Here is a 22,442-nt window from a genome sequence, read left to right on the forward strand (position 1 = left end):
CTCTGTATTGGACAAACGAGAACTCTCATCCAGGTTGATCATGCTACGCTACATAGTACCACGCTACATAGTCTAACAGTCGTCGTGAGCTCTGGAAGACGCTGCGGAAGGCGGGCCGCGTGCAGGATTTCTTCGTGCTTCCACGCTCTTTTCGCAGTTTCTTTGCGTGACTGGATCTACGCCGCTGTGCCGTGCCGTGCTGTGCTCACGCCTCGGGCCTGATCACCGTGATTGCCCGCCCCAGGCGCCAAGGCCGCCATCTGCCCGACCGCGGATCTCCTCGTGTGTGTGCGTGTGAGCGCTCGCCAGGGCCTTGCAAACGACGTCTGAGTTCCCGTTCGCTCGTGAGGCCTCACTTTTGCTACCAAAACGACCCGACCACCACCACCGCCCTCTCCTCTCTCACAACCTCCCTCTGCCTGGCACTTGCTCCGCGGATTTCATGCATCATGGAATGTAAGTTTATCTGCTTATTTCCCCCCGGTGTTGCTCCCAAGCCGCCCGAACTACCTCAGCCCGCCTGCCGCCAGTCCTCCGCCCTGCCTTGGGTACACACCCGCTCTCCTCGCTTTCCGCCAATTCTGCTCTTCTCCGCTCGAGACGTGACTATTCACGCTGGTCCTGGTCGCGTCGTGTTGCTTGCTGGCCTCTGCCGTCGTGGCCGCCTCCCCGCGTCTCGCCGTACGCCCACTCGGTCGTCACCCATCTCACACTCATCCACCGGAGGTGAATTCCAACATCGGATGGCCATCATTCGCTCCCCTCGTCCCGCTGTGCGTCGCAATACTGTATTTTGAGGTCGCCTCGCTTGTCGCTGCGTCCCCATTTCGCTTCCGCAATCCCCTGCCACACTGTTCTCACGCAATCGCTAACTGACCGTCTCAGCCGCGTCTCTACAAGTGCCCGCGGGGCCTGATACTCCCTCCCTTCCACCTCACACGAACGGCAATCTGTCTCCTATGCCGTCTGACATGCCCAACACTGACGCCGCTCTATCCTCACAACCCGAGAGCGAGCTCTCGGAGCCGCAGCTACCATCTGCCATCGAGTCTCCATCAACCAGTGTCGAGAGCGAGGCCGAATCCGACGCCGCAAATGAGAAGGACGCGCAGAGCTCGCAATCAGGCTCGGACGAGGATGCCGAAGGTTCCGCTGATGACGAATATGACCTCGGGCCTTCGGCTACCGCCCGCTCGTCTCACAGCCCTTCATCACGACCGTCATCGTCTCCGGACCCGCAGTCGCGAAAACGCAAGTTCAGTGACGAGGATATGGACGAGGCTATAGCAGCGAATCCGGAACTGTATGGCATTCGTCGCAGTGTAAGTTGTCTTTCCAAAACCCCATCACCAGCCTGAACGACTACGCGTCTCCACTACCACCACGACTCCAGCTGACAAGACCGTTATTCCACAGGTCCGCTCCCGCATAGTACCTAGACGAGTGGTAAGTTCTCTCACGTCCATGGATTTTTCTCACAAGCAGAGGGCAATTGTAGGCTAACTTGCACATAAGGTGGAGAGCAGCGAAGACGATGACGATTCAACCTCAGACGTCGCTCCACGAAATCGGCGACGTCGGAAGCCACGCTCACCACCAAAATGTACGTTACGATCTAAGGTAATATCTCTTTCTCCCGTCTGACCTGTCGCACAGCATCGAAACCAGTTACCCCAGCTGTCGCAAGCGACTCTGATTCCGATTCCGAGGCATACGTCGGCCGCCGCCGTGACGTGCTCAGCAAAAAGCAGAAACAGCGACGACGAGATGTGCTCAATGGTAACGCGCCTCCTACCGTTGCTGAAGTACGCTTTTCGACACGGCAGCGAAATGCGGTCACAAACTACAATGATGACGAGGACGCTTTCGACGAAGACCTGATAGACGAAGACGCCGTGCAGGAATGGTACGAGGACAACTCGCCATATGTGGATCGGGTCCTGTACCACCGACTCCCCGAGGGCGTTGAATGGACCAAGGAGGACTTGAATAAGACCGACTTCGAGTACCTTATCAAGTGGCAAGGTCAGAGTTCCATACATGCCACGTGGGAGAAGTGGGAAACGCTGAAGACCACTCGTGGCTTCAAGAAGGTTCAGAATTACGCCGTACATGAGAAGACAGGCGTGAATTTACACATCAGGCTGCAGACTGGCAAAAACGTGCCGATCGACGAACGAGAGAGTTACCTCGTGCACTATGAGCTGCTGGCCGAGAAGATCGCGGCCGAGAACAAGCCGGAACGTGTCATCGGTTCGCAAGTCATTGACGGAGTCACGCACTATTACGTCAAGTGGCGAGGTCAGGAATATGATCAATGCTCGTGGGAGACGGAGGATGCGATGTCTAGTCAACCCGAGGAGGTGCAGCAGCTGTATCAAAAAGCCATTGATGCTTTCATCGAGCGCAGCCAGAACATTCCCAAATCGACCAGGCTGACGCAACGTCCGCAGTTCAAGCGCTTTACCGAGCAACCGGAATACATCAAGTACGGGAAGTTGCGAGACTTCCAGCTCGATGGCCTGAACCGGCTGTGCCTGCACTGGACTGGTTACCACAACATCATGCTTGCGGATGAGATGGGCCTGGGTAAGACGGTACAAACAGTCTCATTTCTGAATTTCTTGCGCCACGACCGCAACCAACAGGGACCTTTCTTGGTCGTCGTACCACTCTCGACCATGCCTGCATGGGCAGAGACGTTTGATAATTGGACGCCCGACTTGAACTACATCACATACCACGGCAATAAGGCGTCACTGGAGATCATCCAGGAGTACGAGCTGCTTAAAGACGGCAAGCCTCGTTTTAACGTTCTTCTGACAACGTATGAGATTGTGAATCGCAACGTAAACTTCTTGCGCCAGTTTAAGTGGCAGTACCTAGCCGTCGATGAGGCACACCGGCTCAAGAACTCCGAATCTCAATTATACGAGACGCTGCAGTCGATGTCATTTGACGCTAAACTGCTCATCACAGGAACACCCATGCAGAACAATCTGCTTGAGCTTAAGTCCTTGATGGACTTTCTCATGCCGGGCGTCATCCAGGTCGACCCAAAGATCGATCTGACCGACATCGAAGGCGCCGCTGAGCAACTTGGTCAGCTTCGCTCGGACATCAATAGATACATGATCCGCCGCACTAAGGCGCAGGTCATGAAAGAGCTACCGCCCAAGACAGAGAAGGTGCTGCGCGTTGATCTCTCGGATTTGCAGCAAGAGTACTGTAAGAACATTACGTTGCGTAACTACGAGGCTCTCAACAAGGGCGTTCAGGGCCAGAAGGTCTCGCTCTCCAACATACTCATGGAGCTTAAGAAGGCCAGCAATCATCCGTTTCTATTCCCGGCCGCGGAGGAACGCTTCTGGACAGAGCATGAAAAGAGCAAAGAGGAGCGCTTGCGCGATCTGGTCGTTACTAGTGGCAAAATGATGCTGTTGGATAAGTTACTCGAGCGCTTGAAACGCGAGGGCCACCGAGTGCTCATCTTCAGCCAGATGGTCATGGTGTTGAACATTTTGGCCGAATACTTGCGGCTGAGAGGACACAAGTTTCAGCAACTAGACGGCACGACAGCAGCGAGTGCCCGCAGGGCTGCCATCGACAGGTACAACGCGAAAGACAGCGAGGACTTTTGCTTTCTCTTGTCAACGAGAGCAGGTGGTCTAGGTATCAATCTCATGACCGCTGATACCGTCATCCTTTTTGATTCGGATTGGAACCCGCATGCTGACCTGCAAGCCATGGGCCGCGCGCACCGTATAGGGCAGACCAAACCAGTCACCATTTACCGCCTTGTTTCTGCGGACTCAATTGAGGAGAAGATTCTAGAGGCGGCAAAGAACAAGCTTGTATTAGAGTATGTAACAATTCAGAAGGGTGGCAAGGAGTCCGAGATCCAGGAACAGGCCGCAAAGAAGGGTGTCATCGTCGGTGGCGAGAAAGGGCCCAGCCGGGAGGATATGGCTCGCATTCTAAAGTTTGGCGCCACCAAGCTATTCCAACCAAGCTCAGACAATCAGAAGAAGCTCGAGTCGCTAGACATCGACGCTGTGCTTGCATCTGCTGAGGAGCACAACACCGAGCTGCCCACAGGCCCAGATGACGTTGTTGACGATAACGACGACTTCTTGAAGGCATTTGAGGTTACAGACGTGAAGCTAGATGACTTAGGCTGGGACGAGATCGTCCCACAGGAGGAGGTCAAGCGCATCCAGGACGAGGAGAACGAGCGCAAGACTCAAGAGATGATCAAGACTCTCGCTGGTGATGGGCCTCGGCAACGTAAAAAGCCCGGTGATAACTCAATCGAGGAGCGTAACCACCGTGCGGCGAAAAAGCGGGCGCGCGACGCGCAACGCGAGGCAGCTGCTGAGATTGAGGAATCAGACGACGAAGAGTTGGATCCGAAGAGGCCTCTCAGCGAAAGCGAGACACGCAGGTTGCTCAAGGCATACCAGCAGTGGGGTTCATTCGATGAGATGCAGGACAAGATCATCGAGACGGCGAAGCTCTCGAAGCGCGATCCGGAGCTCATCCGAGCGACGATTGATGAAATTGTGGAAATCAGCCGCAACGCAATAGCTGAGGAGCAGAAGCGTCTCGAAGAAATGGAGAAGAATAATACAAAGGCGGTGACGAAAAAGGAGCGTAAGGAGGTGCTAATCGAATATAATAAAGTTAAGCGCAACAACGCCACAACGATGGTCGAGCGACCTGGCGAGATGAGCCTCATTCGTGCCACAGTCGGACAAGTGCACGAGAAGAAGAACTTCCGCATCCCGGAGGCCATGAAACCCGCTCAGGATTTCACTTGCAACTGGGGCCCCCGCGAGGATGGCATGCTCATGGTTGGCATTGCCAAGTATGGTTGGGGTGCTTGGTGGGAGATTCGTGACGACCCTGAGCTAGACATGAAGGATAAGTGCTTCCTGGAGGAGCAGCGCACCGCGAACAAGGACGCCCGCAAGGAGGGAGGCGACACAGAAACCAAAGCTCGCAAACCGACGCAGGTGCATCTCAATCGCCGCGCCAACTACCTAGTCAGCGTCCTCAAAGCTAAGGCGTCTGGTGACCTAGACTCCCTGGAAAACCACCACCGCAACATCAAGAAGGCCATGATTCCGGACGGTGCCCACGTACCGGGCATGCCCCGTAAAGCGGAGAAGCCTCGTCATCGCGCCCATAGCAATGCGGACGGGCGGCACAGCGTGGATCGAAGACACCAGTCTACACCGCGAGACCGTACAGGTACTCCAGATATACGGCATGACAAGCACAAGTCACATTCTCATGGCCACAAGAGCCATCGGCCCGAATCATCGCATCGACACAGCGATCACCACGGTCTCAAGCGCCGCCATGAGGATGGCCATCACGAGCACAGCAAGCGTCCCCGCACATCCAGCGAACTTAACGGCACGACATCACGCTCCAAGCATGACCGCGACCAACAGCAGTCATCCAGTACACATGTGCCTAAGAAGAAGGTTCCACGCGATGAGCTTACGGACAAGCGCACACAAGAGCTTATGGCGCCCGTCATGCCGTACCTTGCGAACCTGACAGAATCCACGCGCGATCAAACGCTGGACAAGAAAGAAAAGGTTAAGCGCATCAAGACGAACACACTACGCATCGGTGACTGGATCAAAGATCAGCCCGGCGGTTTGGAAGGCCAGGAGCGCTTCTGGGACTATCTGGGTCATCGCTGCTTCAACGGAAGCTCTGCGAAAAGTATGCGCGAGATCTACGCAAAGATGGCGGCAGAGCGAGCGGCCAGGCCAAAGGAGGTTTCGAAGGACGGCACTATCGGAAAAGAGAATGGTTCGTCTATCACTGCCACCTCCACCACTATGACTGTTACGAAGAAGGAAGAAAGCAACGGAGTCAGTGTCGAGACATTACCTCCCGCTGCTGCTGCGCCCTCTTGAGTCCCTCTACTTTCTGCAAGGTCTTCAAGTTGCTCCCGCCGAAGTCGAAGCACACGTTCCTACCCACCCGTCAGCAGCCGATCGTGCTTCCTCCTGCGTTTGCCCAAGACTGCTTTATGTTTCTCAGACTCCTGCATGCGTTCATGATACCATATTTTCCAACTTTCATCGTTCTCTTTTTCCCTCTCACAGAAAATCTCCTGCATCGACGATGGCTTATCATGGCTGGCGTATCGAAGGATCTGTTGTTCTCTACATCTGCAAGCTTTGATTTTCATTACTGGGGAGTTCAGAAGTCATGTCGTCCTGCCTTCTGGGACACACCGTTTGTTGACAGCTGCCGCTTCAGAGCACACTTGTTAAAGGGGACGTTGTGTATCTGGAAGCTTCGAGCAGGTGCGATGGTTTGTTCCACATCGACAAAGGCGACGTCATTGGCATCATCATTTACTCTGCTTTATGCGTTGACAAGCGTTTTGCAAGGAGACAGTGCAACGTCATTATCATTAGCTATTTACGGGCGCGCTTGGGTCGTGGGTATATCCAAGTCATGGACGCTTATTTACTCGCACAAACACTAGGCGCATACATGCATCAACATTCACGCCGAAGCTCTCCGTTTCTAGAAATCGTCTCTGCTCAAAGACGACGGAGCGTCTTTCGGTGTTTTGCTCACAGTCTTCATTGTACAGAACATGGAATGGATTTGAATGTCAAATGGGGAAAATTCAAAGGACCTAAAAGAAATTGCGACATGTGTCTGGTAGAAGACGCTTGTTTGCTGGCGTAATTTGATCACTGTACTTGAGCTTACGATCTCCAAGTTCGCCGCGTGACACGCTCTACTGAATTCAGCCTATTTTAGTACTTTTCTTCCTGTTCAGTCCGTTTGCGCGGAAAAGTTTGAGGACACTGGCCTCCGAGGCGATTCGGCCTATTAGCACGTACCTCAATTTAATTATGGTGGCGGAGTCTTGTGCAGCAGACAGTGTTTACGCCCCGAAACAGTGCCACATGTCGGTGGGCTGTCTTTAGCCTACCGTCGGGGTGTACACCGTTGTGTATAGCCTCACTGAGAATGCTTTGTCGCATTTCGCCTCAGCCCTTGCGCGCTCGAGATGCGGAAAACTAGGCAACCACTTGGGAGGCGCTGGCTTCGTCGTGCACGCGGTCAGACAGAATGAAGCCTTTCGCGGGAGGGAACGTTAAAAGGAGGGACAAGCGCTGCGTCAAGTGACGCCCGCTCGGTTCTCTCACAGTCTTCCTGCAGCTGCGCTCTTCTTTCGCCTCCTTGTCACGCTGCTGCATCGAGAAAGCGTCGTCCATGATGTATCAGACCACGTTGGCGGTCGTCGTCGCCTTCGTTCTCATCAAGGCCGTCCGGCCCTTTCCCCTCCTGCGGCTGGACGTCGGCCACGAGCCGACGGTCTGGCGCCCACCTTATTCCAGCTCGCCTCCATCTCGAGGTCCAGCCAGCAGCAACGATCGCGTCGCTGCAGTGCTGTCTGCCCGAGACGCCCATCAGGCGGAACTCTTGCCCAACGCGGATCTTCCTGTCGTCGCCGCAGAGGAACATGTGCCCCATGGCCTTACCCTCGCGTCATTGGCAGCGGTGACGACGTCCACGGCCGACGCTCAAACCAACGTCGTGCTCCGTCCCCGGAAGCGGGATACCGCACAGAATTCCGGCTGCTGCTCCGGAAACTCCGTCTCTGTCAACACGCGCGTGTCTTGTCTACCTTGCGGCCTGTGACGATGAACACGGCGGTAGAGACCGCGCTTGAAAAAACCCGCTTCGGCTTCGTTCCCGTTGATTTTGCAACTTGATAAATTCGCCGGCCGCTACGATGCGGGCAAATGAGATGCGTCGTTTCGCTGGAGTGTCTGATGAATCACAGGAGCTGGCGCATGCGGAGGAACGCCAGCGAGGGCAGAGGGGAAGAACCGTGCAGATGTACGCTTCTTGAAACGGGCGGAGGACGTCGTCTCCTCGCGACCGGTCCAGATCCCTTACAACTCACGAACGTCCCGTCGCGCCGGAGATCTTCGCGGTCGGATCATGGGAGACCGGAATTATAGTTTGCGGGCCCCCGCTCGACATTGACAAAGTGCGTATACGCAACATACTCGAATTGAGGCTGTCAAAAGGCGAGCATCCGGCTAGTCCCTTTAGTTGGGCTTGCCTGGAACCCTGTGGATGAGGATCCAACATATTTCAACCACCGTTTTTTTTCTCCTTCACTTTTGTTCGCACATGATTGGAAACCTAGGACCATCTGCTCTTCCCACGACAGAAAGAGTCTAGGTATGATGCCAGGATTTGTTATGTAGGGAACGAAGTCATGTTGAGATGTCAGACTTTGAGCTTGAGGCTTGCCCAAACTACGAATGGCTCGGTTGGCTGGTTAGTGAAATGTGCTGTTCACCTTGCGAGTGTGACTTACAGCACAACTGGTCATATTTTCTTTCGTACCATGGATGGGAACGCCGATGGGATGATCGTGTTGTTCGGGTAACTAATAAGCTCCTCTAAGCAATCCTTTATAAGCGCTTGGAGCAATCAGCCTCCACCTATACCCTTTTGAGAATATCTGGAATCTGAAGCTATACATCCCTTTTCAGCTCGTTCTCGTACCAAACACATCGTGATAAGTAACGAGTAGATGATCTAGCATATACTATCTAATTTCATGATCGCTGGCGAGCGCTTCACGCTCGAGATCGGGTTTCAGCTCTTCTCTGGCACCAGGTGCTAACCGTGATGTCATCACTAGTTGTCTGTGTAATATCTCTACTGCGTCTCGTGAGGTACGTGAATACGCTTGCTCCTTGTCTAGCCCTGGTCAGAGCATTTCGTCCAACAAATCTACAGGGACATAGCTGTTGGAATACCCTTCCCAAAGTGCTCTGATAACTCTAATCAGCGAAGGGAAATGGGGGTCTCTTTATGCTGCTTTCTGTACATCCCATGAGCTGAAGAGCTCACTTTAGGTCATCTCCATTTCATCCACGTGGGTATCGTTTGAAGCAGCTTTAAAGGCGACTGCACAATCTGGCCTTATAATTGAGGAATGGGTATACAGTGCCAGATTCTCTTCTCATATGTCCTAGTAAGGCCCTATGTAGAAGAATCGGGAACACTAGGACGAAAGAGCGTCTTGGCTTTCTCCTAGCTGCCGACTCTAAAGTCCGAAGTCCAGTTACGTACACCTCGTGCGATAGTAAGTGGTATTCCCAGGCGCAAAATCAATGGTTGAGAGCCACTATGCTAAGCTCTGGTTTTTTCCCGGCGTCTAAATGACTACTTGGGTGTCCTTCATCGATGCCATCATAGCTTGAGCGAGGTAACGAAGCCTCACATTTGATGCCATCCACATGAAAGAGGGGTAGAGCCTCGTGGTTAACCGTGGTGCCATCTTTGATAAATGCTAGAAATTTTTTTTTTTCGAATATTGCTCTCATTCCCAGATGGACTTGCAGTACGAGCCACGCACTATCTCAAGAGCAGCATTTAACGTACTGCTTAGTCGGTTCATCCTCTTGAGGATATTCTTGATATAGGCCTTATTAAAATACCATGCTACTCATCTTTTGATCCAGAATAAGCGATCGTTACTGTCATATGTTTAGGCTTCGGCTGAGAACATTCCAATAGCCTATTTTCAACTCCAAGGGCGAGGACTATCGTGGATTGGTCTTGCGACTTGAACCTTCAAGCCGGTAAGCTTGCGAAGGTTTTTTTTTCTGTTTAAAAAGGCTTTCGAGACTGTTTGCTTCGAAAGCACACTGCCAACGCTCTTCGCGCCTGTCCTTCACATCGTGGAGAGGGTTAGACAATGGTACCCTTTTACCGTGCAACCGAACAATGCTGACTGTGATGTTACGTGGGCTAATTTTTGATCATAGGCTTTGACTTTTGGTGGGCAACGACTTTGCACTTGACCTGCAACATGTGAAGGAATTTCTTCTTCCGTCGTAGGGAGCCTGATATGCACTGCGGCCAGCAGAGGAGAGGTTATTTGAGACAGAACTGCATGCTGGGACCACTGCAAGGATGCTTGCGTCAGGCTGAACAAGTTTCATATAGAGCTTCTACGCGCTCGAAAGCTCGCCTTTCATAAGCTCCCTAGTACTCCTATCAGATGATGGCTTGCATGAGATGTGCTGTTTTCTGCATCGGAAACAGCGGGTCATTCTTCTCTTCCCATTCCTTCATGCGGGTTGTTCAGGATGGGCCGGTGCTGCCTTATGCTCGACGGCCTCTCTCGCTTAGCTAGTCCATCTGCAAGGCTGCGGGGTATGTGAGTACAATGAGTTGGCAATATGGCAGAGAACCTTATGGAGCTGATGCGTGCTAAAGATTAAACACGCCTTTGGCTTTGGCCCTGTGTGGAAACCACAAAGCTCACGTCACAATTCTGGTTCACAGTAGCCTTGTCAGCAGCACTTTGCCGCATTCTTATCGCGTTTTGGGCGTAACATAAGGAAATTTCATAAGCAGCGTATGGGAAATCCAGAAGTGCTGCATATATTTGCTGCACTGGGTCTAAGTGTTAAGAGCCACACAGCATGTAAATTATACGGTCGTTGGCTTGGTCCCACGATCTTCTGGAAATTAACTTGTCAGTCTTATTTAGCATATCTGACTCTGGAAAGGAAGTGTGCGATCTGGGAGACGACCTGGTGCCTCCACTATCAGGTGAAATAAGCAGCGTTCTCATCTCAAGTTTTTCATGATGCGTAAACGCTAGAACTAGTTCTAATCTCATGCGTGTGGGCGCGCTTGATGAAACGAGGGAGGGAGACCGAGGCGCAGCATTCACCACTTGACCTTTTTTTAGAATGAGGTTATACCACGGCTTTGCATATCGTCAGCGCCGACCGCGATGATCCGTTATCTCGTTTAAACGCGATCGTGCCGTCTGTCTCGATTACAAGATTTACAATAGAACGTATGCATCCATCCGTCGTGGAGAAACGCTCGTTCTGGATTGCGAACTCTGGATCATCTAAAGCCGTTCAGTGTATCAAACCCCCACAGCTTCTTGCGCAGCTTCTGTCGCATGTCGAATTAGGTATTAGATCTACTCTCGTACCGTGAGAGTATTTCCAAGATTGACACATTCTGGTTCTAGGCGGGCAATCCTGCCAAGGCTGTGCACTTGTTGGTATTCACTCCATATATGCACGACTCTTCAGCTGCAACGGCTTTATCCGCCCGGAACTGTCTCTCCAGTTGCTTGCTTGCCGAATACCCAGCTTCTCATTCGCCTCTCCCTTCATGTCCTGCATGCGGTTTTGCTCTATCCGGAAGCGCAATGCCACGTTTTGTTCTTTTGAACGAAGCCTCTAGCTGCAGCCTCACTTGGATGAGACCTATTTTTACCCTATTCGTAATTTTTATGTCTGCCGCTGCTCTGTGGTTACTAGTTATACATGATTTGGAAACCAAGCCTATTGCTGTGCCAGCCAGGCTGAGACTCTGAAGTGTGATTTCGACGTGCCGTATACAATAAAGCCGACCCGCTCGTAGATTTGCGAAAGTCTACAAGAAATATCCACGAATACAATCACATATTCACTTTTGATTCGATCTAGATATGTGATAGGACACTAGCTAGACATTCGCCTCTACACGTCTCTCTGCGCTCCCTCTACACTTTGCCAGGTAAATACGACGAATACGAATTATACGAACAGAGAGGAAATTTAAAAAACACTGTTTGCGCTTCTATACTGCAACAATCAAAGTTGTGTCTCAAGATGTCGCAAGTTTCTCCAAGCTTCATCACAGTCACTCTCACCGTTACTGGAACGCCTCAAGCCACACTGAACGCTACACAAATCCACCAGCTCGAGAGGGCTAAACAAGCAGGCCAGATTGCCGCATTCATAGGGATCGGCTTATTCGCACTTCTTGCCATCATTCTTCTAACATGTTGGTGCACTGTGCATGCACGACAACCTCCGCCGACCCTGTCAATCGACTCAGATGCTGGTAAATACGGACGGACCTTCTTTCCCACGATCATCGGAAAGAAAAGAAAAATAAGAGGTGGTGCACGGGGGACTAGAAACACTACTAGCCAACTGTCGCTCGTTAATGGCACGGCATCGATGCCTGCCAGCCGGATCAGCATGTGGGCACATGATGCAAAGCAATCTAGTCCTGCAATAACTTCGCCAACAAGTTCAGAAATCCCGAGCCGTTCTTCATCGCCTCCTTCAGTTGAGCATGCCGTATCACATCATCAACGACCGCCTTCATTCGCGAGTACATCGATGGATATATCTGAATGCAGTTATGACCGTCATCTAGCTCCCGGGTACAATGACAGCAATTCACTGACACTCAATCCTTTGCTGAATCCAAACTTACCGATGGTACTACCAAGGAATGGAGAAGTATATCATTTACCCAGCTCTGAGGTAGCCAGATACAACTTTGATGGAGAACAAACAGTAAGCCCGCTTGACCCACCTGAAGAGCCGACGCTCGTTGGATTATCTAGATATCCTTCAGCAGTAATACTGAGAGACCAGACGATATAGCGATGAACAAAAAATGAATTACGAGGTCTTGCCAATGAAATTTAATTCTGACGTAGATGTAAATTAAGCGTTCTCTGTCTCAAAATATTCTGCATTGCGCAATATCTGAACTCCAGGGCCTTCAGCCATGCTAAAAACGCTTGGCTTGTATGCGCTCACTGCTACTTTGGTAAAGGGGAGGTCCATAACAATGTACCGAGCAAGAGCTGTAGCAAAAGCTTCCAAAGTAAGAAAAGTTGAGCTTTCGAACTTCTAAGCTACGTTAGCATAGAAGGAAGTCGTGCACGCGGTGGATTACCATTACCGTAAAGACATTGCGAAGCAGATTGGGTAAGGAATGACTGCTCTTGATTTCGCTTGCCGGAACAGCTAAGTCAACGATGACGGGCTGTTTTTGCAGTCTCTCGTGTGCACCTATTCCAATGATGCAGGGTATATGTAGTTGTTTTATAGCCAAAGCAGCAAGACGTGTGCGGTCAGAGTCTAGGCAATGTAATTTAACAATGACACCATCTGAATGTAAGAATGCTTTAGGTGCCTCGACGACGAGCTGTGCCCCTTGTTCAACCTTAAGCGCGTCCGCAATTGTCTCAGTAAGACTTATTAGCCCTCCATGTTGAGTGGAGCTTGCGCTTTCTCCCGTGTCAAAAAATCGGATGGTCTTGTAAATGGTACGATAATCGAGAGTATGAGATATGTCATCAGTCTTTCCGGCTTGCGAGATTGAAAACGGCAACCTCGCGGAAACAATGACTGGCTGTGCCTTGTCGCGCTCCCAAGCATCTGACCCTACACGTGCCTGGATTTGGACATCGCGGACAAAAACGATATCAGACGCAGCTGGCTTCCATCGTTTCACCGAGTCCGAGGAGCTCTCTAGAAGGAGGTCAAGAACATCCATTGCAAATGAGTCACTGGGTTAAGAGAAGTGGGTGCTGGATGCACGTGCTCAGGCTGAGTTTGTGAGGTGCCAACAATTTGATGCCTCAGGCTCGACGCGCCTCAACGCGACCGGTTTTCTCCAGAGAAGCGTTACCTCTGGTCTCGGCATTTGCGTGCTTGAATTGTTAGCTCAAGGCATTCTTATGAGGCAAGCTTTGTGCCTCGACCTTATGATCCATACATGTGGTCATGACCAATATCGCGGCTGAGGTGCAAACTCCAGCACTCTCGGCGCCGAATCATGTCCACACCGCGAGTGGCAGTATGCGCTTACAATCACCATGTTCGCAGAAGAGGAAACGAGATGAAGGCGAAACCGATCCAGTGGCCGTAGAAGATATCCACATACGTGTATAGTCTCTCCGCTCTCTATATTAGCGTGATATCTAACTCTTTTCGCAGATGTATCCAGGTTCCATCTACGACAAGCCAATCCTACTTCGACCTTTACGCCTTGTACCCCGCTCACGATTACCACTGTCTTTCCTGGATACTTCAGCTGCTGGCTCTTTATTGTCTCCTTCCCGTTTATTCACGGCAAATATTGAATCTTTGGAACACAACAATGCTGGTTCATCTGACGGGCTCCTGCTCATTGCTAATCTGACCAAGTCAACGGATCTGGTTGCCGTAGAACGAGTGAAGCCAAGGGTTTATGCTTTGTGTAAATTGTCCGCCTGGGTCAAGATAGGATATATCGAAGAAGGCTCAGGACATGCGTTACAACACGTCGAAGACAGTCATGGTAATAAAAAGTGGTGGAGTTCCGCTGTTATCAAAATGAGGTCTGAAGGAACCCCGGCTTCGAATAAACGTGTCAAGCTTAGCATGGCACCACCGTCAAAATACGCCCAGGAAGCACCCGAAAACATTACCAACCCAACTCCTGCTCTTGTGTTATCGAAAGACTCAAGCGAGGCCGCTTTCTCACAGGATGCCATCATTGCTCCCGTAATGGAAAGTCCCAAACCTGACGAGATGTTTGAAGGCTTAATACGTCAGTATTTGGAGGCGCTTTACATATCAAAAACATCGCTTGCATTCTTCGTGAAGGGCCCACTCTCTCGGGCTAGAAACACGGTTGCGGCAAATACAAATGGCACTGCGTTGATCACATTCACGACACATCTCAGAGCAATGCTCCTTTCGATGACGCAGATGGACAAGAAATATCGTGAGAAGCTGCCAGAGGTCATCAAGAGTTTCCCAGTGCAGGTATTGTCAGATGATGAGCTCAACGGGTCTATGCCAGCTAAGAAGAGGAGGTCAAAAAAATCACCTAAGCTTTCCAGGGAAGGATTCTATCCTATTGAGGAGGACTTCTGTAGACGCTGGTGGCTGGACAATCATTCGGCGACTTCAAGAGCACGACAAGATGAAACTTTCGAGCAGTTGGTGCGCCGCAGAGTGGGCGATCTGCGAAGAAGAGAAACCCTTGCCCAAATCGTTCTTATTTTGGAGCTACTGGCACTAGAGGCTCAAACCGAATTCAAAGAAGCACATACTATGACCAAAGAATCCGAGACGGGGGAAGCTACCGAAAAGCAGGATGTGGACGATGGAAAATCAGCTGGAACAAAGAAAACGAAGGCCAAGGGTAAGAAGCAGCAAGATCTTGATTTGCTGCTTGATCTTCTTCTAGACAAACTCTCTATCTGGCAGTCAATCGAGCAAGATATAGGCGAAAGTATAGATAAGAAGCAAGATAGCTCAGCGGAGAACACCGAGAAGCTTTACGAGCAAGATCTCCTTGCTGGCTTCTGTACTGATGTTGTCATTCCCTTCTACAAGAGTCGGATACCTTCGCAAGCTTCTCTCGTCAACAAAAAGCTTGGAGGACCTGTCACGGTTTCACCAGCGAAGCCTGAGGAGTTGAAAGCTCAAAAGTTAGGGAAGACGCTTGTTAAACCAGGAGAGAAACGGCCTCGCAGACCGTTACAAAAGACTCTATCAGATGTAAACGCTTTGATGCGGTCCAGGAAACCGTCACTGTCAAGATCACTTACGGATATTCAAGCCATCCCGCGGATTAAACGCGAGGCGAGCGAGCTCTCTCTTCTAGATGTTCCGCTCGCTCAGCCGTCTCGTCGTGACTCAATGAGCCAACTCAGGCATCTGCAGCAGCGCACAGTGGACTTGACAGCTATCTCCACGGCTACGGAGGCCAAGCTGAAGCAAAAAGCAAAGATTGAGCAGGAGCTCAAGGACGCCATTAACACCCTTAAGAAGCCCAATCGTGGCCAGGCAGTTCGCGAACTTGTTGATGCAGCTGATCAGCGGAGCTTAGGTAGTGCAAGCATGCGGAAAAGGACGATGCGTCCTGTCCGAAAGGTGTTGCAAAATGTGCGAAATGTTCAAGTGACGGCAACCCCCAAGCACCAAAGAACGATTAGGACTCTCGGTCATGATCAACTCACTCAGGAAGACGGTTTAGAGGAGCAAAACGCTCCATCCTCTGGGGACTATGTTATACCATCATCTGGCTATAGGGCTGCAAATGCTGATGTTGTTGATGCAACCCCAGTTGTTTCACGCTCAATGCCTTCGAATATGGGGCCAACGATATCTGCGACACCTTCAAAAAAATCAGCGAAAGCTGTGGCGGTTGATGAGTTGGAGCCTGATAAACTCGGACCGTCACCTGAGATGAAACAGAGTCGGCAACTTAAAAGCATTAGTACTGGCCGTGTGCCATCGAATTCGTCTCTCCAAGAGGTCAAGTATTCGCAAAAGTCACGCATGTCAGCACCTAGTACGCCGATGAAAGGCAAATCTGCACATACTTTGGCCGTACCCAAATCAGTACAGCCGTCTGCAATTCCTTCGACTCCTGTTAAATGCAAGCCTACAATTCCGCCTCGTTCACCGGAAGTTCTGGATACTACCCCTAAAAAAAACCCTTCACGTGATCCATATCGGGAAGAGATGAAAGAGCAATCTATCTATGACGTGTTGGGTTGGAATGATTACGACGATGACTGAGTAGAGACGAGCACTTCAAAGACAATAGATGGTATAATGAGGCATGGCATGTAGTAAACAATCTTTGACTATTTTTATGCATCATACTTCCACATCACAGTGCTGAGTCGAGCCCATCCATTTTCGTGCATTGAACTGAGATTTGTTTGCCTACTTTAATTTGACTGCTCTTTAAATTTTTGTCCGACTGCACCTTTGGCGTTGCTGAGATACACGCCACTAAAATGCTAGGACCATTCTATAGCGTACTTTGCCGGATTCAAGTCGTTCAATAGCTTTAGAGACACTCTCCGCACCTGTATGTTTGCTGACTTCAACCATTGGCTTTATACCATGCGATGCTGCAAATTGGAGCATCTCTTCGTGTCGAGCTCTGGACGCAACAAGAGATGAATGGATCCGGTAGCCATCCCAAAACATCCTGTCCGCTGGAAGAGTAAGTGGACCGGAAGTGGGGGCAGGTAGGGGCACAACCGTGCCTCCTCGAGCCAAAACATCTTTAGTCAGGAACCTACATTGCGTGTTAGATGATATCTTTGTTCATTGATTGGGAGCTTATAGTCTTACTTGGGCCAATCTGGATACCGATTAGCTGAAACGATAAGGACCTGCAAAGGGGCACTAATTTTGTGAGGCTCGTCCAGGAGAACAAACTCTTTGGCACCGAAACCCTTTGCCTCCTCTTCTTTATCCACGCTCGTGCTGAAGACAACGACCTCTGCACCCATGTGTGAGGCGAACTGAATGGCTAGATGCCCCAAGCCTCCAATACCCACGATACCGACCCTATCACCTGCCTTCATCGTGTTCACGAGCGCGTTGTATGTTGTTGCTCCCGCGCATTGGAGAGGTGCGGCGTGCTCGCTTGCGAGACCATCCGGGACCTTGTGTACAAAAGTTTCTTTCCCAATGTAGTACGGCGCAAAGGTACCATTGTCATAATCCCCTTCGCCGAAGATTGTACGCTCGTAACAGTGGATATCATCTCCAGAAAGGCAGTACTGGCAGTTTCCACACGAGTTCTTGTGAAAACCACCGCCAACACGGTCGCCTGGTTTGATGGAGGTAACTCCGGATCCCACGGCGACAACTTCACCAACTCCTTCGTGACCTAGAGCCAATGGAGCGCCGAGACGGTAATACTCGCGGTCAGTATAGCACACCCCTGTATGAGTCAATTTCACAAGTACATCCTTTGAGCCAAGAGCGGGAATCTTTGCTGGAGTTGCAGTTATTTTGCCTTCAATGCCTCGATAGGCTGGGTATTCAGTTCCGGTAAGGTTTGTTGCGTCCATACTGTGAGATAAGACGTAGTACAGCGGTGCTCAACGGATGTCAAGCCGTGTGCAGTTCAAAGGAGTTACAGGATGGAAGAAATGAACTGATTTGGCTCTGCTTGATCTCATCCTTTAAATACTTCCCATTCGTAATGGCTCAGCTAGTGGTGCTATTCTTGAACTTGGTTCGATGTTTATGATGAGTACTGTTGTCGATCTCCGAAGAGCGGAGTTGTGGTGTGCTCGATTTGGGATGAAGAATACTAATCACCTTCTGCAGATCTTGCTAGCTATTGCTCCAAGTTTCATGTACTGGATAAATCTGGTGGTTCGATAACCGGAATGATTTTTTGCATCTTGGGTGTTGTTTACAGCGCTGAGCGCTTATACTTTCCATAGTATGCATATGTTCTATGTCAGATCTGGAAACTAGAATACTAATCATGTCATGTCCAAGATAGAAACCCTTATATTTTGCAATCCTTAGGTCAACACTTCATGTAGATATGATCACTCATGCATTGGTAAGCTCAATCTAAATAACTACTTCTTGAACCAACGCTATGCCGAAAACAGCAAAGGGAACGATTTCCTATTCTAGCAACATGGACGAAGTCGAAGGAATCGATTACTCAGCTTTTATCAACATTTCAACTTGTAAAGACTTTAGACCAATTCACAATCTAGAATTTACTCCCGAACCCCTAGAATGTTCAAGGCCACCGAATCATTGAATTCAATCGCTATATTTCGAGTGGCGTGGTGTACCACGGTCGTAGCTCTATTCTCCTATATATTTACTCGTGCCAAGCCTATGTTTTTTTTTTTTTTAAGCAAAGTGACCATAACAGTTGATCATATTCGTTAGAGCTTTTGCGGCGCGATTCTCTTCGCAAGAATATGACATTAATAAGAAATTGCATTATGCTAATTGGATCCCAGTCCCTTTAAAATGTTGTCCAAGTCCGCAGACTTTTTGAGCTCAGCAGCTGAAGGTTTGGTCTGACACCCTATAAGGTCGTACAGGATTACTCAACCGCTTCAAATTGCTCTAACTTACTCCTGCCTGAAGTGCATAGGAGACACGTTACGTATGCGTTGGAGCCTAATCTAGTCCGGCTGCTCAACGACATGGTGCTGATTGCAGTAAGACAGGTGCCTTATCTGCCAGGTTCGAGAATTACTCTCAAAAATGAAGGCACGAAGATGATGTTAATTTGGATATGAGTACTATCGAATAACATTCACAGAGAAGACGTCACTCCATAAAGGCCGTTTGAACAGCGGCGGCAAATTCACCCAAAGTTTCGTAGACTGCTCCTAGCTCTATGCGGCCTTGGTCTTCAAGTTCTTTTCTATCACCTCCCATGATAGCTCCCTTTCTTGCAATCCATACTCCTGGCGGAAAACCAAGAGTCTTGCATGACATGTGATCGAGATCCAAGCTCTGAGCCACCATTACCACGCCCTCCTTCGAAATGCCTATTTCCTGAAAGCGTTCGACTATTTATTCATAAGTTCTCGGATCAGATTTATATGATCCGATGTGTTCGGCAGTATAATGCCATCCCAATGCACACCTTTCAAAGGCCCCGAACATGTGCGCCTGAAAGAATCCTCATCGACGTTGCTCAAAACAAACAACTTGTAGTGATTTGCAAGTATTTTCATCGCTTCTACTGTATCTGGGAAGGCGGGCCAGTCACCAATCTGACGACCGTAAGAAATCTGCTGGTCTCGGTCGAACGAAATGCCGAGTTCGTTGGCGATACGCGCGTACACCTCTTCAAGGACAAGTGGATACTTCAAAGAGGGATGCTCATGCTCGACAGATTTCTCGATTGTGGCATGCAGGCGAAGAAGCTTGGTCCTGTTTTCCGGAAGGTCTGGAAGCATGGTCAAGCGAAGAAGATGCGCACACAATCCATCTTCCCAGTTGATTAAGGTAGCGTATATGTCGAAGAATAGTCCTTTGATTTTTTTTTTTTTTTTTTTTTTGGTTCAAATGCCATGACTATTGGAACGAAGCGAGTGAAGTTGAATTTGGCGTCGATGACTTTAAGCCGAACAGAGAACAAGGTACGGAATGTTCACAAGACTGTTGGAAAAACTTGTGCATTTATACACTACATTTTCAAAGCCCGACGGGAGTTGCATCTTGGAGTGGCGATAAGTGAGCTTAGTTATCTTGAAGACCAAAGGGGAAAATACAAAAAGGCGCAGGCCGTGCTCAATCAACGCCTTCGGTTCTACATGGCTTGGCTTTGGTCTAAAAGAGAAGTGGGCTTGACTAGCGCGAAAGAACTACGCCTTCTCGTCAACTGGACCTGCTCACGCAAGCTCAACAACGTAACCTTTAGCTAGCACTTCTGAACCTCCATCAAAACTGTCAGATGCACCTTGGTGGGGTAAAAGTACAACTCATTGGCTGAATTCGCAGATCTCTATTTCAATCTTAGCAGCAGGCCACCTCGAACTGATTTGAATGACTTGGCTGACTTCATTTGTTCAATCTGCGGATTCTTGAATGAACGTTCTGGTTCCCTCAAAATGACGACCAATGCTGAAATGCTAAGAGTTGTAGGCTTGCCCACTGCTGACATATCGAAAAAAAATCCTGACAAGGAGCAGCTTGAAATAAACCTCAGAAATGCCGAAGCAACACTTGGCAAGGACAGTACCCAATATCAGGACATCATGGAGGTGATTGAATTTTACATGTCTGGGCTAGATGCTGGCCAAGGACAATGTCGCTCAAAAAAATCCGAGTCTGCTAAAGATCAGGAGCTCAACTCGGAGAAATCTCCATTCGCGAACTTGGTGTTTCGATCAAAGACATAAAGGCTATGCTTTGTCCTGTTAACTTTCGACGTCTTGTGGGGTCTTCGATGATGTTAAGCATCTTATCAGGCTTCTCCTCAATCTCATTGAACAATACAACCGGATTTTCATTTTTTTTTCGCCGATGGTTCATCCTAGGCAATTACTTGTATCAGCACTTGTCCAGTGCGTAGTTCGGGATTTTTCAGGTTAAAGAATTGTGCATGAACCACCCGTTGCCAGTGGAATGGCCGCTGTGGCTGCCCCAACACCCAAAGTACCCAAAGCCGCAAATGCTTGAATCCATTGTGGCTTGGAAGATGACGCTCTCACCTAGGCACGTAAGCATGACGAATGAAACAAAGTCGGGAGCACAAACCTCGGTGTTTTGCAGTTTGGTTCTCTGGTCTTCTATCGATTCTATCAACGATATGAGCTCCATGATTCTTTCTTCGAGTTCTTGTGTCGACTTTCGAAACGCGTCTCTCTCCGAGATGATTGCGTCCAATTCACGCCTTCTCCTCTCGCTGCTTTGGCCGAGGTCTTGATCGAGCTGTCTGCCCGCCGCAGTCCTATGAAGAATTCCATCGCATTCCGCGAGCTCTTGTTGCAGCTGTAAAATGGTCTTATTCTTAAACATAACCTTTCGGATGATGTTAAGAGCTGACTCCCGGGTGTCCTCGTGCTCGACGACCTCTGCACCCCTGCGAATAAGCGCTGCCCAAAACTCTTCCGAATCTCTTCGCTGTCGAACCATATTTTCGCCGTCTACTCGATTGCGGATCTTGCCCCACATGGTAGTTCCAATAACGACATGGCTATAAGCGTCGGGTCCACAGATTTTCTGGAACAAGCGAGTACGTCGACGTTCAGATCCCAATCCGCGACATCCTTCGACGGGCTGTAAGAGGATGATTCCGTTCAGGTATATCCCTTCCCAAAACGTTGTGGTTAGCCAATCGGATATCTCTTCGAGTACCTCCGCATCTGTCCTCTGGGAATCGTCAAATCCGGGGGTATCGATCAAGAAGACCTCTCTTCCGTCAATCTCCGTCCGTACGCAATTCACAGATTGAGTGCCTTTCCCCCTATATTTAGCTTCAATTCATTGCTAATTTGTTTCTCATTAACATACATGAGTCAAAGGTATGTCCAACTTGTAGAATGTTTCTTCCCGCGGCGCGATTTATGAATGTAGATTTTCCAGCCCCCGTCACACCAATAACAGCAATTAGGATTGGATCATCGTTCGAACGACATCTCGCTCTTGAAGATGCACGAACTCTGCCAATCGAATATTGCGATGCCATTTGGGCTTGGATTTTGCTTGCTAGTGGCGACAGGAGCTGCAAAGGCTCTTTGTGGCTGGGCTCGTGGACGTAATCGAGAAAGCTGCGTCAAAGCCAAGGCCACTGTTGAGACGAGATTTCTGAAGGCAAAAGGCGATGGGTGACCTGATAAAGGCCTGGGAGCATGCTAATACTCTTCAGAGTCTTGTGTCTTAATACAATCCAGCCTTGTCCGCTCCATTCGTGGGCTATGCCGCGGCCTCATCTCTACCGGTCTCGACAGATCCGGCGTTTAACATGAGCTCCCTCAGTCATATGATAAGCCGCACCAAGCCACAAATTAAACGAGGCGGCTTGAGAGCGTTCATGTCGCATTACTCCAAAGCTTCAGCTGCTTTAGGTCCTTTCTTCTCTCATGGAAAGTTCCGAAATTGGGGTTAGCCTTCGTATATCCACATCGTTCTGCCCCATCGACCTGCATGAAGAGTCGCGTTATTTCCTATTCCAACAGATAGCATTAAATTTTTTTAGCATTATTTTCCCAGCTAGGCCGCCGACAGGTAAGCTGATTAATTTAAAGCCCAGACGAATGCTTCAAGGGTCACGTGATATCACAGCCTTGCCGTGCATTCGTGCATGAGCTG

The 22,442-nt window shown here is 49.8% G+C and overlaps 6 protein-coding genes across 6 annotated transcripts; 3 read left to right on the forward strand and 3 right to left on the reverse strand.

Moving 5' to 3' along the window:
• The first annotated feature begins 333 nt into the window (after positions 1-333).
• Positions 334-6,791, forward strand: PV09_07350 (uncharacterized protein). Its single transcript, XM_016361107.1, has 5 exons — positions 334-456; positions 886-1,322; positions 1,417-1,446; positions 1,516-1,603; positions 1,657-6,791. The coding sequence occupies exons 1-5, from the start codon at positions 450-452 to the stop codon at positions 5,934-5,936; spliced, it is 4,842 nt and encodes a 1,613-aa protein (XP_016211183.1). The 5' UTR covers positions 334-449; the 3' UTR covers positions 5,937-6,791.
• A 5,314-nt stretch (positions 6,792-12,105) lies between these two features.
• Positions 12,106-13,405, reverse strand: PV09_07351 (dihydroneopterin aldolase). Its single transcript, XM_016361108.1, has 2 exons — positions 12,793-13,405; positions 12,106-12,740 (listed from the first exon to the last, which is right to left on the reverse strand). Exons 1-2 carry the CDS (start codon positions 13,387-13,389, stop codon positions 12,552-12,554), a joined length of 786 nt encoding a protein of 261 aa, XP_016211184.1. The 5' UTR covers positions 13,390-13,405; the 3' UTR covers positions 12,106-12,551.
• A 129-nt stretch (positions 13,406-13,534) lies between these two features.
• PV09_07352 (uncharacterized protein) lies at positions 13,535-16,526 on the forward strand. Its single transcript, XM_016361109.1, has 2 exons — positions 13,535-13,781; positions 13,833-16,526. Exons 1-2 carry the CDS (start codon positions 13,620-13,622, stop codon positions 16,410-16,412), a joined length of 2,742 nt encoding a protein of 913 aa, XP_016211185.1. The 5' UTR covers positions 13,535-13,619; the 3' UTR covers positions 16,413-16,526.
• A 2,421-nt stretch (positions 16,527-18,947) lies between these two features.
• On the reverse strand, positions 18,948-19,585 carry PV09_07353 (uncharacterized protein; the record flags this gene model as incomplete). Its single annotated transcript, XM_016361110.1, has 2 exons — positions 18,948-19,192; positions 19,270-19,585. 2 exons carry the CDS (start codon positions 19,583-19,585, stop codon positions 18,948-18,950), a joined length of 561 nt encoding a protein of 186 aa, XP_016211186.1.
• Positions 19,586-20,019: 434 nt separating this feature from the next.
• Positions 20,020-20,892, forward strand: PV09_07354 (uncharacterized protein). Its single transcript, XM_016361111.1, has 2 exons — positions 20,020-20,269; positions 20,321-20,892. The coding sequence occupies exons 1-2, from the start codon at positions 20,240-20,242 to the stop codon at positions 20,528-20,530; spliced, it is 240 nt and encodes a 79-aa protein (XP_016211187.1). The 5' UTR covers positions 20,020-20,239; the 3' UTR covers positions 20,531-20,892.
• Positions 20,720-21,819, reverse strand: PV09_07355 (uncharacterized protein; the record flags this gene model as incomplete). The annotated part of the gene is made up of 3 exons (XM_016361112.1): positions 20,720-20,842; positions 20,889-21,589; positions 21,645-21,819. The coding sequence occupies 3 exons, from the start codon at positions 21,817-21,819 to the stop codon at positions 20,720-20,722; spliced, it is 999 nt and encodes a 332-aa protein (XP_016211188.1).
• Between the last annotated feature and the right edge of the window lie 623 nt (positions 21,820-22,442).

This window comes from Verruconis gallopava (assembly GCF_000836295.1).
Source record: "Verruconis gallopava strain CBS 43764 unplaced genomic scaffold supercont1.28, whole genome shotgun sequence".
NCBI lineage: Eukaryota > Fungi > Ascomycota > Dothideomycetes > Venturiales > Sympoventuriaceae > Verruconis > Verruconis gallopava.

Coding starts and splice junctions, on each gene's coding strand:
- PV09_07350 (XM_016361107.1), top strand. Junction 1,323..1,416: donor TGTATGGCATTCGTCGCAGT/GTAAGTTGTCTT, acceptor GTTATTCCACAG/GTCCGCTCCCGCATAGTACC. Junction 1,604..1,656: donor GCCACGCTCACCACCAAAAT/GTACGTTACGAT, acceptor CCTGTCGCACAG/CATCGAAACCAGTTACCCCA.
- PV09_07351 (XM_016361108.1), bottom strand. CDS start 13,389: ATGGATGTTCTTGACCTCCTTCTAGAGAGCTCCTCGGACTCGGTGAAA. Junction 12,741..12,792: donor TGCTTCGCAATGTCTTTACG/GTAATGGTAATC, acceptor AACGTAGCTTAG/AAGTTCGAAAGCTCAACTTT.
- PV09_07352 (XM_016361109.1), top strand. CDS start 13,620: ATGACCAATATCGCGGCTGAGGTGCAAACTCCAGCACTCTCGGCGCCG. Junction 13,782..13,832: donor TAGAAGATATCCACATACGT/GTATAGTCTCTC, acceptor CTCTTTTCGCAG/ATGTATCCAGGTTCCATCTA.
- PV09_07354 (XM_016361111.1), top strand. CDS start 20,240: ATGACGACCAATGCTGAAATGCTAAGAGTT. Junction 20,270..20,320: donor ATGCTGAAATGCTAAGAGTT/GTAGGCTTGCCC, acceptor GACAAGGAGCAG/CTTGAAATAAACCTCAGAAA.